Consider the following 14,164-nt stretch of genomic DNA (forward strand, 5'->3'; position numbering starts at 1 on the left):
CGAATTGGTCCAATTGGTCTCACTTACCTTAGACCCCTGGGAGAAAAGCTTAGTGTCCATGGGGTTAAATGTAAATGTATATTCTATGTGATGAGTAATATAATCTGGGTTAAGGACGACTCAGATGCAGTAGCTCTGGGAAAGACACAGGATTTATTAAGGGAATACAGCAAACAACACTTGGAAGAATGATGACGGAGCTGAGGAACCATGAGAGCAGGAACATTTATACACAGTAATCAGCGACGGGAGAGAGGTGTAGGAGGATAACAGATCAGGGTGGAGAACGTCAACGATGGGATACAGCTGGGGAGGGTTAGGAGAGTTACGGAGGGCCATTAGTGACCTCTGCTGGCTCAATTGGGAGGAGACGGGATAGATCACGTAAGTACTAAGATTAGACGCATCCATCTTCCAAACACTTATCACAAGGGTATCCCAGAGCCAATTACAGGAAACGCAGGGCAAAAAGCTGGGGTCCACCATGGATACAATGCCATTTAATCACAAGGAACACTCACAGTTATGGAGTCCGGACAATTTACAGATGCCTGTCAGAGTCGCTGCAGGAAGAAACCCATGTGGGATAAAGAGAGCAAACAAACGCCACACAGACAGCATAGGAGAAGGATGGAAACATTCAACACTGCAGCTGCAAGGCAGCCCTGTTACCCACTGAGCCGCCCCTCACTGGATTCTCATGGTTAAAACAGGACATGATGCCCAATACATTCAAAATGCACATGTGGAGGATTTCAGCCATATGGTTTTGAGTAACTTCTACACCCACGTACCATGTGTGAGATGGAGCCGGCCAGTTCCTCTTATGGTCCAATTCTGCTCATGCGTTACTAAGATTATGGTACTTAGGTCCTCCATCCATCAGATCCTCTTCTCACTGTGGTCATGCTCATCCACTCTGGACACTGTATGCTTGGTAAAAGACTCTCATCTCTGTATCCTTGGTAGCGAAACAAAAAGGGGGTTTGCTGAACTAGATGGGCTGAGACTGGAAACAAAGAGGATCGTGAGGGATCACAAATGGGAGGACTAGCAACCGGGAAGGTCACAGGCAGCAGGAAGGTCTAACATCAATGGCCGAGACAAATAGATACTTAAATGCAAAGACTAACGAGGGGCAACAAGCAACACTCATGAGTTTTTTTTTTTTATTAATTCTGTTGAAGCATGGTTAAAAATCAATGTCTGACTTTTATTAGTTAAATTTCATAGAATTTTTATTTATTATTACTTTTGTCAGATTAAAGTTATTTCTGTGACCATTGTGAGTTTTTCTTTCATTGACTGAAGGGTACCAACAATTTTGTCCACGTGTGTAGCTAATCAATACCTCAGTGACTTTTCAAAACTAGTTTCATGAATTAATTGAGCTGGTGGTGAAATTTAACAAATACATGAAATGGCCGAGGTGAACCTGAGGAGAGGTTTAGGAACCATATTGGTGTTCATCTAGCCATCCAACAAGATATCAGTAACTTTTTGGAGAACATAAGAAATTCCTTTTAGTTTTTTTTGTTTTACTCATAATTTGCACATGTTCTAATATTAAATTTTGTTTTTAATACTGAGAAAATATAAATTTACTACCCAGATAAATAGCTTTAAACATTTCATATGACTCCCTAAGACTTTTGCACAGTACTGTATATATCTCAGGATTCCTAATGAAACAGGATTTATGTGTTTTTTTTCTGGTAATTGGTAATCACCTACACTACTTCATTGATGATCAGGTGCCTTTCTGTTGTTGTTGTACTAACGTGACTTATTAAGATTTTATGTTATTTATGTTTACTTAGTTAATATATGATTAATTTGATTATATCATTATCTGGCGGCATGGTGTAGTGTTGTGGTTAGCACTGTTGCCTCACACCTCTGGGACCCGGGTTCGAGTCTCCGCCTGGGTCACATGTGTGCGGAGTTTGCATGTTCTCCCCATGTCGTCGTGGGGTTTCCTCCAGGTACTCCGGTTTCCCCCCGCAGTCCAAAAACATGCTGAGGCTAATTGGAGTTGCTAAAATTGCCCATAGGTGTGCATGTGTGAGTGAATGGTGTGTGACTGTGCCCTGCGATGGGCTGGCCCCCCATCCTGGGTTGTTCCCTGCCTCGTGCCCATTGCTTCTGGGATAGGCTCCGGACCCCCCGCGACCCAATAGGATAAGCGGTTTGGAAAATGGATGGATGGATGGCTGGATATCATTATCTTTACTAAGTTACCTCAGGACCGCTGTAGGTTTTGAGTTAATAAACTGTCTGCCGTCTGCCGCCCCCTGCTGGCCAAAGCGTCGCCGCTGCGATATCAGGCTGCTGCGCTCAGTGAGCAGAGAGCGCGGATTAAGTCTGTTACTCAGTTACGTTCTGGGCAGCGCGGAACCGGGACATTAATGGGATAGAATAGGAAGCCTTTATTGTCAGTGTACAGGTAGCAAATACAATATATAGACCGAAATATAAAATATACATATAGAGGGGAGGGGAAAAGCTCCCCCCACTCATCAGGCTTAGATTTCATTACATTTTATTTTTTTCAGAATCAGAATTCACTCCATTGGTACAACTGCATGTACTATGAATTTGTTTAGGCAGTTTTGGTGCATTTACAGACAACATAGAACATAAGTCAGAGAAAAACAGTCATTCTACATGTTTGTTCAGCTTACAGAACCCAATTATTAACATACGTCACACTTCAGACAGAGTAAAAAGGGTTATACTGGTTATAAAGCAGAGATTTTACCTTTTTGCCACGGAGAAGCAGCGACATGTGAGACTCTGATACGGTAAAAATGATTCCTCCAGCACACAGTGAGCTATCCCAGCATGCACAGCGACACGGGGGAGTTTGGATAAACCCCAAACCCTGGATAGAGGGACTCAGTGAATGAGGAGGTGAATCTGTGCAGGGGGGTCAGTCCATCAGAGGAGACTCTGTAGAAGGACAGAGCACCAGCCCCCCAGTCCAGATACACTCCTACTCTGCGGGAGTCTGAGGGCTCTATGGGTATGACAGTCTGTTTATTATTGTGCAGGACAGAGTAACTGTCAGTATAACAGTACAGACACCATGACTTGTTATTGGCTCCAAGCCCACAGTCACTCCCTCCTTTCCTCTCGATCCCTTTATAAGTCACTCCTATGCAGGCAGCATCTCCATCCCACTCAGCCTCCCAGTAACAGCGACCAGTCAGACTCTCTCTGCACAGAACTTGGCTCCAGCTGTCAAATCTCTCTGGATGATCAGGATATGGCTGCTCTGCCCCCCCTGTCACCTTCCTGTTCCCCCCTGACAGAGACAGGAATCTGTTTGCTGTGTTGGGGTCCAGCGTCAGCTGGCAGGAGTCTGTAGGCAAGAGGAAGAGCGATTGATCCCATGACGAAGCCCAGCATCTCCATCATTATCACTGTCACACCTCACACACTCACTCACACAGAACTCGCTCCAATACACACATTTTATTCCCAATATACTCATGTAGCCGCCCGAGTCTGCGGCGCTCCGGCTGCCCCCTGCGCTGTGAGACACGCCGCGCTGAGAGACTCGCTGGGGCCGAACTGCACTTTAGCCTGCGCTCTATTATTCTGTACGATACATAAAATATAAAAAGTCAAATATGTGAAAAATAATGCTGCTTATGAAAGTAGGTAAGTAAGAATTTCAGGTTAGAATTTCATTGTACCTTGTACGCATGACACTGCTTTCTTAGAAACGTATACTGCCATTAAATTTTGAAGACGCTGTACAAAGAAGGACACAATAGTGTTCGGAATATTTTTTTCTTGTCTGTGAAAATATACAGCTCTTCTGGACACTCATTCTTAAAAAAATCAGATGCTACTTTAATACTATATAATTTTCAGCAATATTCAATATCCATTGAGCATTATTCTCAATCATTCTACATAATAAACCTGATTAATAATTTACTGTTTCTGCATAAAATCAATCTACAAAAAGAAAAATTCATCTTTAATATTGACTAAGTAAGGCTATGTCAGACATTGAAATAGTATAATTAATGCTTATAATCAAACTGCAATGCCTTTTAGCCTGTTTTTAAAAGGATGGATCTCAGTGACATTCTGGTTACCTCCTTCTTCAACTGGGAGAAGAGCCGGGGGAACTTCGTGAGGAAGAGTGGGTGAGGGCGAGGCTGCATCTGTACAGTATTAGGAAGATCTCATTATTAGTGAACTATCTGCTATCATACACGGTGGTAGTATTTAAAGTCCGCCAGCATAGTTAGCCAATAAGATAATGCTGGCATATTTGCAACAAATTCAAGATCTATATCTGGACAAAAAATTACATATTTAATTTTCATTGGTGAAAAACGTAACCTGTTCTATTCAGTATCAGATAACGTTAATGGTTCGCTATGCAAGTAGCGCCAACATTACATCAAAGGAAGCTTCGTGAATACCTTTCTTTTCAAAAAACTTAGTGAGTAATTGTCGGCCCGTTTTCTCTCTCTCTGCTCTATGTAACCTCGCTTGTCATTTCCGATGACCGGACTTATGCTTCTTTGTTGAACTTGACATATCTGCACCTGCTCTCACTCAGCAGCGACACTCTACGCTAGGTAGGATGGGCTGAACCATGCAGTGAATCAGAGAGGGGTGTAATTTGACTGGAGATGCAGAAATAAGCCATAATTTTGTTTTATTTGTAACTCTTTTGTAGATACATTTTTTAATTTCTTTTACTTTACTGCTAGTAGTGTTATTATTAATAAAGCAGATCTCTGGGGGCCCCTAAAGGGCGTGGGCCCTTAGAATTGTCCCAACTTTCCCCCCCTTAGCGGCGCCCCTGGTGCTTGAGCAAAATGCACAGAAATGAACAAAACGTGCTGCCAAAAACAGATCTAATGATAAATGATTTCTTAAGTGTAAAATATACAGTTCTTAAAGGATAGCTATTGTCAAAATGCAATTTTTTTTTACTGTAGACGAGACAAACATATACCTAAAAGCATAATTACGACAAACGAGCCGTTTTTGAGATTGACCGTGATTTTGTTTTGTGGTCAATAGCCGGTGAATGGGAATACTAGGGGCATAAATTTGAGCGCATCAAAATCGATACAGTAAAAAAAAAACAGCCCAGGTTGCGTTTTGGCAATAGTTATCCTTTAAATCTACTTATGTAAAAGTGATACATACACAACGCAGCCCTAATCACAATCATAACTTGTTGGAAAACGTATTTAAGTTTCCTATTGATTTATCATAGAACTTGAAGTTAATGGCTGAATGCATGGTGATGAGACCTATCATTCAATCTACATTTTATAGCGTATGAAACTGCTCACCTGGACATGAACCTGAGCTCGGCTGATTAAGATTAGTGTCTCCTGTCCATCTTTCTTTAGCAAAACTTGAATAATACCACTGCTTACCTCTTATTGAATCTTTGGGTGCAGACTTAATTGAAGAGCCTCGTATAAACAGGCAGGGTGTGATGTTTAGGGAAACCAAAGAACACAGGCACCATCATTTCTGCCAGAAGACTCATAGGGGGCAACGAAACTTTCATTGTGGACTGGCTAGATACCTTCTGCATTCAGAAAGAAAACAAAAAGGGCATACACCATAAACAATAATAACTGACAAAAATAATGAGAGAAGAAATTAAAGTCACAAAATAAGTGCAAATCAAGTTTCCCTGTGTTGCAGTGTAGCTGAATGTTTTTCAACAATTTGATTTACGGTAAAACACATGCCAAATATTTCCAGCCAAGGTTTGTTTCAATCTTCAGCATGCTTTTCCTGCCATTGTCTTCAAACTGTTTCATCTGTCACTCTCATTTGATGCTGTTTACAAAAACAAAACAGCAATATTGTAAAGGGAAAAAGGAAAATGAATTTAATGGAAAAAAAAAAGAAAAAAAGATTATGACCTGAAATCTCACCATTTCCTGAGAGTCACAGGTCCTTTGAGTATCCTTATGGTTTCTGCTCAAATTCAGTGTCTGAAAAGGGCAGGAACAAAACAAACCTTTTTAATCATAATAAAGACAAAATAAGATTTAGAGACAGACAACAAAGAAATGTGTAAAATATCTTCTTGAATCTGTTTACTTTACTAACCCTGAAAGAGACTCTTGGGTCTTAGCTGTGCCACCACCCTTAAACCTTAAAACACATGCATCAGAAAACCACTGCAACAAAATTTCAGATGTCCTTCACTGACATTTTTATTGTCTTGAACATATTTTGACCTCCACACACTTGCTGCTAGTCAAATATATTGCTTTAAACAAATAAAGGCAAAACAAGCATCTAAAGCTTCTCCTGGCATTATGAAAAAAGAAAGCCAAAACTGCTTAAGCTCTACACTTAAAGTCAACTAACAAATGTATATTAACCATTTTCAGGAAAACATGAATTTGAACAAACACATAAGCTTGTGACATCACTTTTGCAGAAACGTACAGCTACAAAATGCTATAATAACAGTTAAAGTCAAGTAATGTTTGTAACAGACAGTGCTGTTTAAATTTCAATGTTAACAGTTCAGTGCAACACTTAACTTGTTTGCTAATTAGGGCAATACACAATTCAAATAGTTTAAACTCTGTTGTATAGAAAATAGAACATCTCTGAAACATCAAAAGTACAGTTCTCAGTAACAATCCCTAGTTAGAGGGATTGTTTAAAGATATATGGTCAAAACCTCTGAAAAGCATGCCTGTGATAACAGAAATCAGGTAGGAGTACAGTACTCAATATCAGCTGGGATAACTGAAAACATAAACAACACAGTAGTTCCCAGTCAAGGTACAGTTAAGCTGACTGTACCGATCTGTTCAAAATGTCTTTAAACGGTCTCTCGCCACTCGTGATCAGAGAGATCGGCGATGAGGGTGAGTACTCTTGGGTCCACATGCAGTGTCTTCTTAGTTTTTTCAACTTTTGTTCCCTTCTCTGGGTTAATGTTGAAGAAACACCTTGATAAACACAATAATCCATAATAAAACACTATACAATGAAAAAAAAAAAAGAAAGGGAAAGGCAAGGGAAAAGTAAAAGAATTACCTCTGAAGGAATTCAAGTGTGGAGCCGAGTTCCAGGGGACAGTGGATGTTGAGGCAGTAGTAGCTACCAAGCATCAGACAGATTGCAGAGATGAAGTCAGTCATTTGGTCATTTACAACTTTGTGGTCAATGCTGAGCATGAACAGTCTCGATGCAAAGCAGGAGGATCCTTGGAATGAAATACAAGTGTAAAATAATTAACTGTAAAACCCCCTTTACCATTCAAATGTGTCATAAAATAGTGAAAGTGCAGACATTTAATATAGCGTATCCTTGCATTAGCTTAGGTTCGGTGCACTTGTACTGATTTTCAACTCACCACAACCAATGATACATGGTGTCACAGGCAGGCTTTCCACTTGGACTTCTCTTGCCAGACATATTTCATCAGCATAGTGGAAGAGGGTCTCCTCTTTTTCATCGAAATAGGAGAGGAGGAGGAGCATCATATCTTTCAGGTCTTCTGAGCAGCCCTTCAGCTGTCCCCTCTGCAGTTCTATGACAGCCTCCAAGACACGCTTGCTCTTGTCTGCACAAGTGGTTTTCAGAAAGTCCAGAAGCCGTTTTCCCTTCTTTCCCAGACTGGTGAGGAAAGTCTCTTTCAGCGGTACCCCAGTAAGTTCTTCAAAACGGACTGTCATTCCAATCGCCTGAAACAAATAAGGCCACTCTTCTTTGAGGGTTTGCATGTCTGCTCCGCTGTTTATTGCTTTGCGCTGAGAGTAGTAGGTGCATTTCATTAGAGTTTTTACTTCTTCATGACTGAAGCTTGTCTGTTCACTGAGAATCTTCATACGTTCCTTCTTCTCCTGCTGGGTTTCCAGTGTCTCACTGACTGGCAAAAACTTCATGTCCCACTTTATGCAGCCATATGTGTCTTGAACAGATGCTCGCTTTTCAGGTGTGACTTCATCGGTGTCATCTGATCCTCCCTGTTTGCGCTTCTGTAACACTGGTGAAGTAGACCTCTTCACATTTTCAATTCGTGCCTGAATCTGTTTTACCAAAGAGTGGTACCCCTGTCCTTCCACATCCCCCTCTATGACATCCTGCAGTGACTTGGGATACATCGCAACCAGGTTTTTTGCAATTTCAGTCGAGGCTCTTCTACTTGGAGAGGCACAGGCTTTCATCATCTCCTTCACAATGATGCGGATCATCTCCCTCCGCAATCGAGGCTTTGGTCTTTTCTCTCTCTGAAGACACTGGATCAAGTCTTCTGGAAAATCTTCACTTGGAGTTCTAAAGTTATCTACCCAGTCTAGAGAATATATTGGACTGGGTGAGGCAGAAAATGAGGAGCAAGAAGATGGAGACGATATGCTGGCCTGGCTTGAAATTTCCATATTTGGTGCTGTAAAACAATATCACAAACGATTAATTGTACTTCTTGGACCTTGGCCAAAGCATAATAGAAAAAACAGAAAGCCCTTCATGGCTATTGTGCAATGAAATCATAATACTTACTGGTTTGTTTCCAAGCAGCCAGCAGTTTTCTTGCCTGAACTGGTCTCAGGACAGAGTTCAGATCAGTCTCACTGATGAACTGCAAGTTCTCAGATGTCTCCACTCCTAATGATTGTAGTGTCTCCAGTACAATTTCAAGGATTAAGGCAGACAGGTCCGGCAGCACCTTAGTAATGGAACTCCTTATGCTGTCCCCCATTTGTTCTGATAAAAAAATGTGAATAAAGGTCAATTTACACCAAGTGGTACCTTTGGTCTTAAAATATGAAGCTGATCTTGCTTGATACTACACTTTTATACAGTGTTTCGTAAGTACCAAACGAACAGCCCCATTATTGTGACAGCACACTGTGTTTCAATGGAACCATTTGGTACCCATACTTCAAGCAAGATGTTAATGGATAGAAATCAATTAAGTCAATGATGTTCACACACTGCATCTTTTCTTTTTCCTTTCTCACTGAGTGCAGATGATACTGAGAATGGTATTCTGTCACGTGCACCAACACCAGAAAATAAACACTGTCATTCTTAATCAAAATACTAGAACTCAATCAAGAACTACTTCACCAAACTCAACAGAGTCAGAGCCCCCTATGACAAGGAAGTGTCCTTTCTTGTACTGTGTTCACTTGTACATCATTTCTACTGTGACCTTTGCATTGGTTTCAGTAAAGTCAAACATTTGAACTGCTTCTTGAATGGCTTTACTGTACAGCACTGAGTAAAATGGAGAACCATCTTTGACTTTCAAGACAGATTGACACAATGACCCTGCTGCAAGACAGGCTTGAAACATCTGATGTCTTTCAGAGAGTGTATGGCAGAGGTTTTTGAAATTTTTCAGATTTCTGGCACACCTCTTGAAATAACTGTGCTTACTTTCAAAGCGCATTGTCCATAATCTTATCAGTGGGCCAAATTTCAGAATCAGTGCTCGGTAATGGCGTAGAAAATGGTGTTTTGGTCTCAGGTTGCATTCTGGGAACAGAGCTTTTCTTGACTCTAAATATTCTTGAATAAGAATATCAAGATATGCTACCTGAGCCACTGAAATTTTCTGAGCACACACCATGTCTACAATATCTTTCAGCTGCAGAGTTAAGTTCCACACATCATCTGTGGGGTCTGTCACTATGTCACCAACTATGAGAGGCAGCAATCGGAGGAAGTTCCAGTTCTGTATAGCCTGTCCTGAGAGTTTAGCTGCTTGAGGACTGACCTCAGATGGCTTTGTAGAAGCATCAGAGGCATGGTAACTAAACTGTTTGATGCGTCGGTTCAGAGTGGAGTAAGTGAACCATGCTTTTTCCTTTATGAAGTATTTCAGATACAGTGCCACATCATAAGCCAAAACTCCCTCAAAGATATCATGACCTAGACATGGTGGCAAGCCTGGCATACAAACGTTGAAGTATTTCAGTGAATTGAACACTGACCTGAACTTCACTCCTTCGACGTCTGGTGTATTGTCAATCTGGAGGCGATCAACAGCAGAGTTGTAGTTCTCTTTGGTACGTTCTGGTCAGCACCCTGAAATTCAGATTTCGTTATCAGGCAGTACCTGCAGAAGTACTTTGAAGAACTAAAGTTTTCAGTGAAGCCACCAATACAGTGAGAACCCAGATTATCACCAGCAATGCAAAACAAAGTTCCTTTGACTCTAGTTTCATCTGATGCAACAATCCCACTGTCCTCCAATTCTTTCAAGTCTGCTAGTAATTCAGAGAACACATTAGCATGACCAAACTCTTTAAAATCTTTCTCCCTGCACAGTAAGACAAGAGACATGTGATCTGTGTCTGAGCGTACATGAAGTGGCAAGTTTGCCACTGATGCATATACAGCTAATACCTTGTGTTTTGTCCTTGCAGAGCCTAAAGGGTTAACGACTTCAAAGGCATCCTGGTAGAGTACTAGCTTGAGGCATGATGGGTTTTGACCAAAAAAATCATTTGATTTAAACAGCTTACTATCACTTATGTCACACAGAACATCAGCAGGAGGCTCAGTAGAGGGCTCTTCTGATTTCTGCCACAGATCAGACTCTAGCAGACATCTCAAAGTCTCTCTTAAAGGCACATAATAGGCAAACCTATTTTTTCTGTTTTCATCTCTCCCTAAAAATATTTTCTTTGGTTCCACATAGTTGAAGGCTTTTTTAAAGGTCTGAGCTCTGGAGTGCACTGTCCTCAATGGCCCGGTATGACATGCAGAAAAAAGATCATAGCTTTTGACAGACTCGCAGACTTTGTTGATGTCCTCCTCTGATAATGATGTGTCATCTTTTAACAGTGATGCAAGTTTACCCAAACTGTATGTCTGTCCCAACTCATGTATGTTTTGCATTTCCTCCACAATGTTCTGTATGGTTGAAGCAGGCAGTAGAAACTGACCCTGCAATTTTAAGTAGAATAGTGAAACGTTTCTCAGAAAAAGATCACAGAATTCAGGGGGCATTTCCATGTTATCTGTAATAGACTGTGCAGCAGGCTCGGAAATCAAGGGTACAAAGTCATCTGATGTGGTTGGAACAGATGATGATTGACATGCAGACTCTATATAAATCACCAATGCTGCTGTCTGAAAACTCTCTGTGTTTACGTGACATGTGAGCAGTAAAAGATGATTTACCAGGATTGCTACCAGGATTTTTTTTCTCTGCAATTCGAACGTAAAACGTCTGTACACAGTTTACCAGCAGTTTAGCTGCCAATCAACAGCAATCACACAAACTCAAAATTTAAGGCGGACCCACTTAAGGTGGTCTGATAATATGGCGTGAAACACAACAACATAAAGTTGTTTTAAAATAATAATTAAAAAAGATTATTGAAATCAATTTTATTCACAACCGTGAACTTTATTTTAAACATCTTCTTTTGCTGTTGATTTTTTTTTATCAGAAGGTTAACAATGATATACTGCAGGCCTAACTTTTAATCTGTATATCAGTATCTGAATTTTAAAATAAAAAAAAATACTATCAATTTTATTGTCTTTCACTGCTGATATTTGCTTTAAAAAATGGTTGTATTATTACGGTGGACCCTATTTTTTAACATCTTGCTTCTGTAAAAATGAATGTTTTTGTTTGCTTAAAAATCTACAGCTTTATACTGTGAATTCCAATGTGCACAACCCCAAAAGATGTAGTTTTACTCAAATAATACTGTAAAATCTACGTTTTTCAGACATTTTCAACATTACAATATTTAATTGTAAAATGTATGCATATTTATTTGTTTTCACAGAAAATATTTATAATTTCAACATTTTATTACAGTAAAAAACAAAGTTTTATCCAGTCTCACAATTAACGGTTATTCAATCTATTTAATACAGTAAAAGGAAGTTTTTGGTTTTACGCTCCATTACCATTGGAATTTGACGGTGTTTTTTTGCTGTATATTTTACTGACTTTTGTTACAGTGAATCTTCCCACCTCTCTAGACCCTCTCTGATCTGCATACCGGTCCAACAGGTCTACTGAGGACACGTAGCCTCTGCCCGTCACCTTTCCCTGACACATCTGGGTAAGAGAGTCACAGATGTCAGGATGTTATTCATAGACTTCAGCTCTACCTTCAACATGTCCCTCAAAAACTGAGGGGGTTAAGCTTGAACACCACTCTCTGCAGCTGGATCTTGGATTTCCTGACAGAGACGCCCCAGTCAGTATGTATGGGCTGCAACACGTCCAACACCATCATCATCAAGTTTGTGGATGATACAACTGTGGTGGGACTGATAAACAGAGAAGATGAATCAGCATACAGAGAAGAGGTGGAAAGTCTGTCCACAAGGTGCAGAGACTACAATCTATCTGTCAACGCTGACAAGGCAAAAGAGATGACTGTGGACTTCAGAAGGACACGTCCTGCCCACACCCCACTCAGCATCAACGGTACTGCTGTGGAGATTGTAAGGAGAACCAAGTTCCTCGGTGTGGACATAACTGAGGAATTTACATGGACAAATAACACCAGCTCCTTATTCAAGAAAGCCCAGCAAAGACTAAACTTCCTGAGGTGGCTGAAATAAGCAAACCTTCCCCTCCCATCCTCACCATGTTCTATAGAGGCACCATCGGCAGTGTTCTGACTAACTGCATCACCATCTGGTGTGGCAGCTGCAACAAATCTGACCGCAAATTCCTGCAGAGAGCAGTGAAAACAGCAGAGAACATTATGGGATGCCTCTCCCTTCCCTACAAGCCGCTTTTTGCAAACGCAGTGTCCGCAAGGCCTGCAGCATTGTGCAGGACCCATCACATCCCTCACATGGTCATTCCACACTCCAGCCACCTGAGAGAAGATACTGCAGCATCAGAGCCGGGTCTGCCAGGCTGCGTGGCAGTTTTTACCCCCAGGCTGTCAGGCTCCTCAACACCATGCTGCCTCCCAGGATCCCTCACTCTGCCTCCTCACTGCCTCAACCCCCCCGTAACCCACAACTAAAGGCCACAGACTGACCCTTAAGGGGTATTCTACATACTATTATAATTTATTTTAATACTGATTAACTAGTCAAACTCATTTCATATCAGCATAATAGTGTGGTACAGAACCTCTTTCAGTGTAGACATGTTCTGAATGAATTATGTATACGTCTTTTGTATACACTAGGGCCAGGATGCTCCTCAAGCCAGTCTGTCAGGGAGGTCACAGAAAGAGATTTTAAAACAGCAGAGGAGGCTCAGGAGAGAATCTGTAGCAGCAGCAGCTCAGATGAGGAGGAGAAAGAAGTGAGGAGCTTACAGTTTAAGGGAGAGAGTGAAGATAAGATGGACACTTTAGATACTGAGCCGCATGACCTGTTGTCAGTTGACCCAGGTTTGTGGCCTACAAAATTAACTGACAAAGACAGAGCAACTATCGTTTGTAAATTGTCACAAAAAGAAGAAAGAGACATGCCTCATGATTCACAGGGAAAGCCATTTCCAGACTACTTGAAATACTGTAAGGCAGCAAATGGTAGAGTAAAGATGAGAAGGGATTGGTTGATTTATAGTGAGAGTACAGATGCACTGTTCTGCATCCCATGTGTTCTTTTCTCTCAGGGGCAGAAAAGACCTTCTCATAGTCTTCTGAATAGTGACCAGGGGTACAAGATGTGTGATGTTAAGTGGCGTCGTATGTATGATAAACTCCCAAATCATGAGAATAACAGGGCTCACAGGGACTGCTATTTAAAATGGAAAAGTCTGCAGTGTTCTGAAAGAACTGCAAGTGGCATCAACATGCAGATGCAGAGAGAGTTACAGTCTGAAATTGAGAGAAATAAAGCTCTCTTGCAGAGGCTCCTTGATGTAACTCTACACTTGGCATCAAGAAATTTACCTTTCAGGGGTAAAACAAAAGACTTAGGTGATGTCCATAATGGAAATTTCCTAGGGACTTTAGAGCTTTTGTCCCATTATGACCCACTGTTGAAAGACCACTTAGAGAAAGTGAAGGCATCCAGAAAAGAAGGCAGGTTAACTCATTATTTGAGCTCAGACATCCAGAATGAGTTTATTGAATTGTGTGGCCAAAGAGTGCAAAAAAACATCTTGAAGGAAAGGGAAGATGCCATATATTATGGGATCATTTGTGATGCTACGCCTGACATTTCTCACACTGAGCAGAATGTTGTG

The 14,164-nt window shown here is 41.0% G+C and overlaps 1 protein-coding gene across 1 annotated transcript in view; it reads right to left on the reverse strand.

Moving 5' to 3' along the window:
* The window catches only part of LOC125723452 (uncharacterized), a 31,591-nt gene extending 23,003 nt beyond the window's left edge, over window positions 1-8,588 (reverse strand). The window contains exons 1-3 of the mRNA XM_049000052.1: window positions 8,527-8,588; window positions 7,379-8,413; window positions 7,060-7,228 (exon numbers count right to left, since the gene is read on the reverse strand). Coding sequence (XP_048856009.1) covers window positions 7,060-7,228; window positions 7,379-8,405 — 1,196 coding nt within the window. The 5' untranslated portion in view covers window positions 8,406-8,413; window positions 8,527-8,588. The remainder of the gene's footprint in view (window positions 1-7,059; window positions 7,229-7,378; window positions 8,414-8,526) is intronic.
* Between the last annotated feature and the right edge of the window lie 5,576 nt (window positions 8,589-14,164).

This window comes from Brienomyrus brachyistius, unplaced genomic scaffold (genome assembly GCF_023856365.1).
Source record: "Brienomyrus brachyistius isolate T26 unplaced genomic scaffold, BBRACH_0.4 scaffold48, whole genome shotgun sequence".
In the NCBI taxonomy this organism is placed as follows: domain Eukaryota; kingdom Metazoa; phylum Chordata; class Actinopteri; order Osteoglossiformes; family Mormyridae; genus Brienomyrus; species Brienomyrus brachyistius.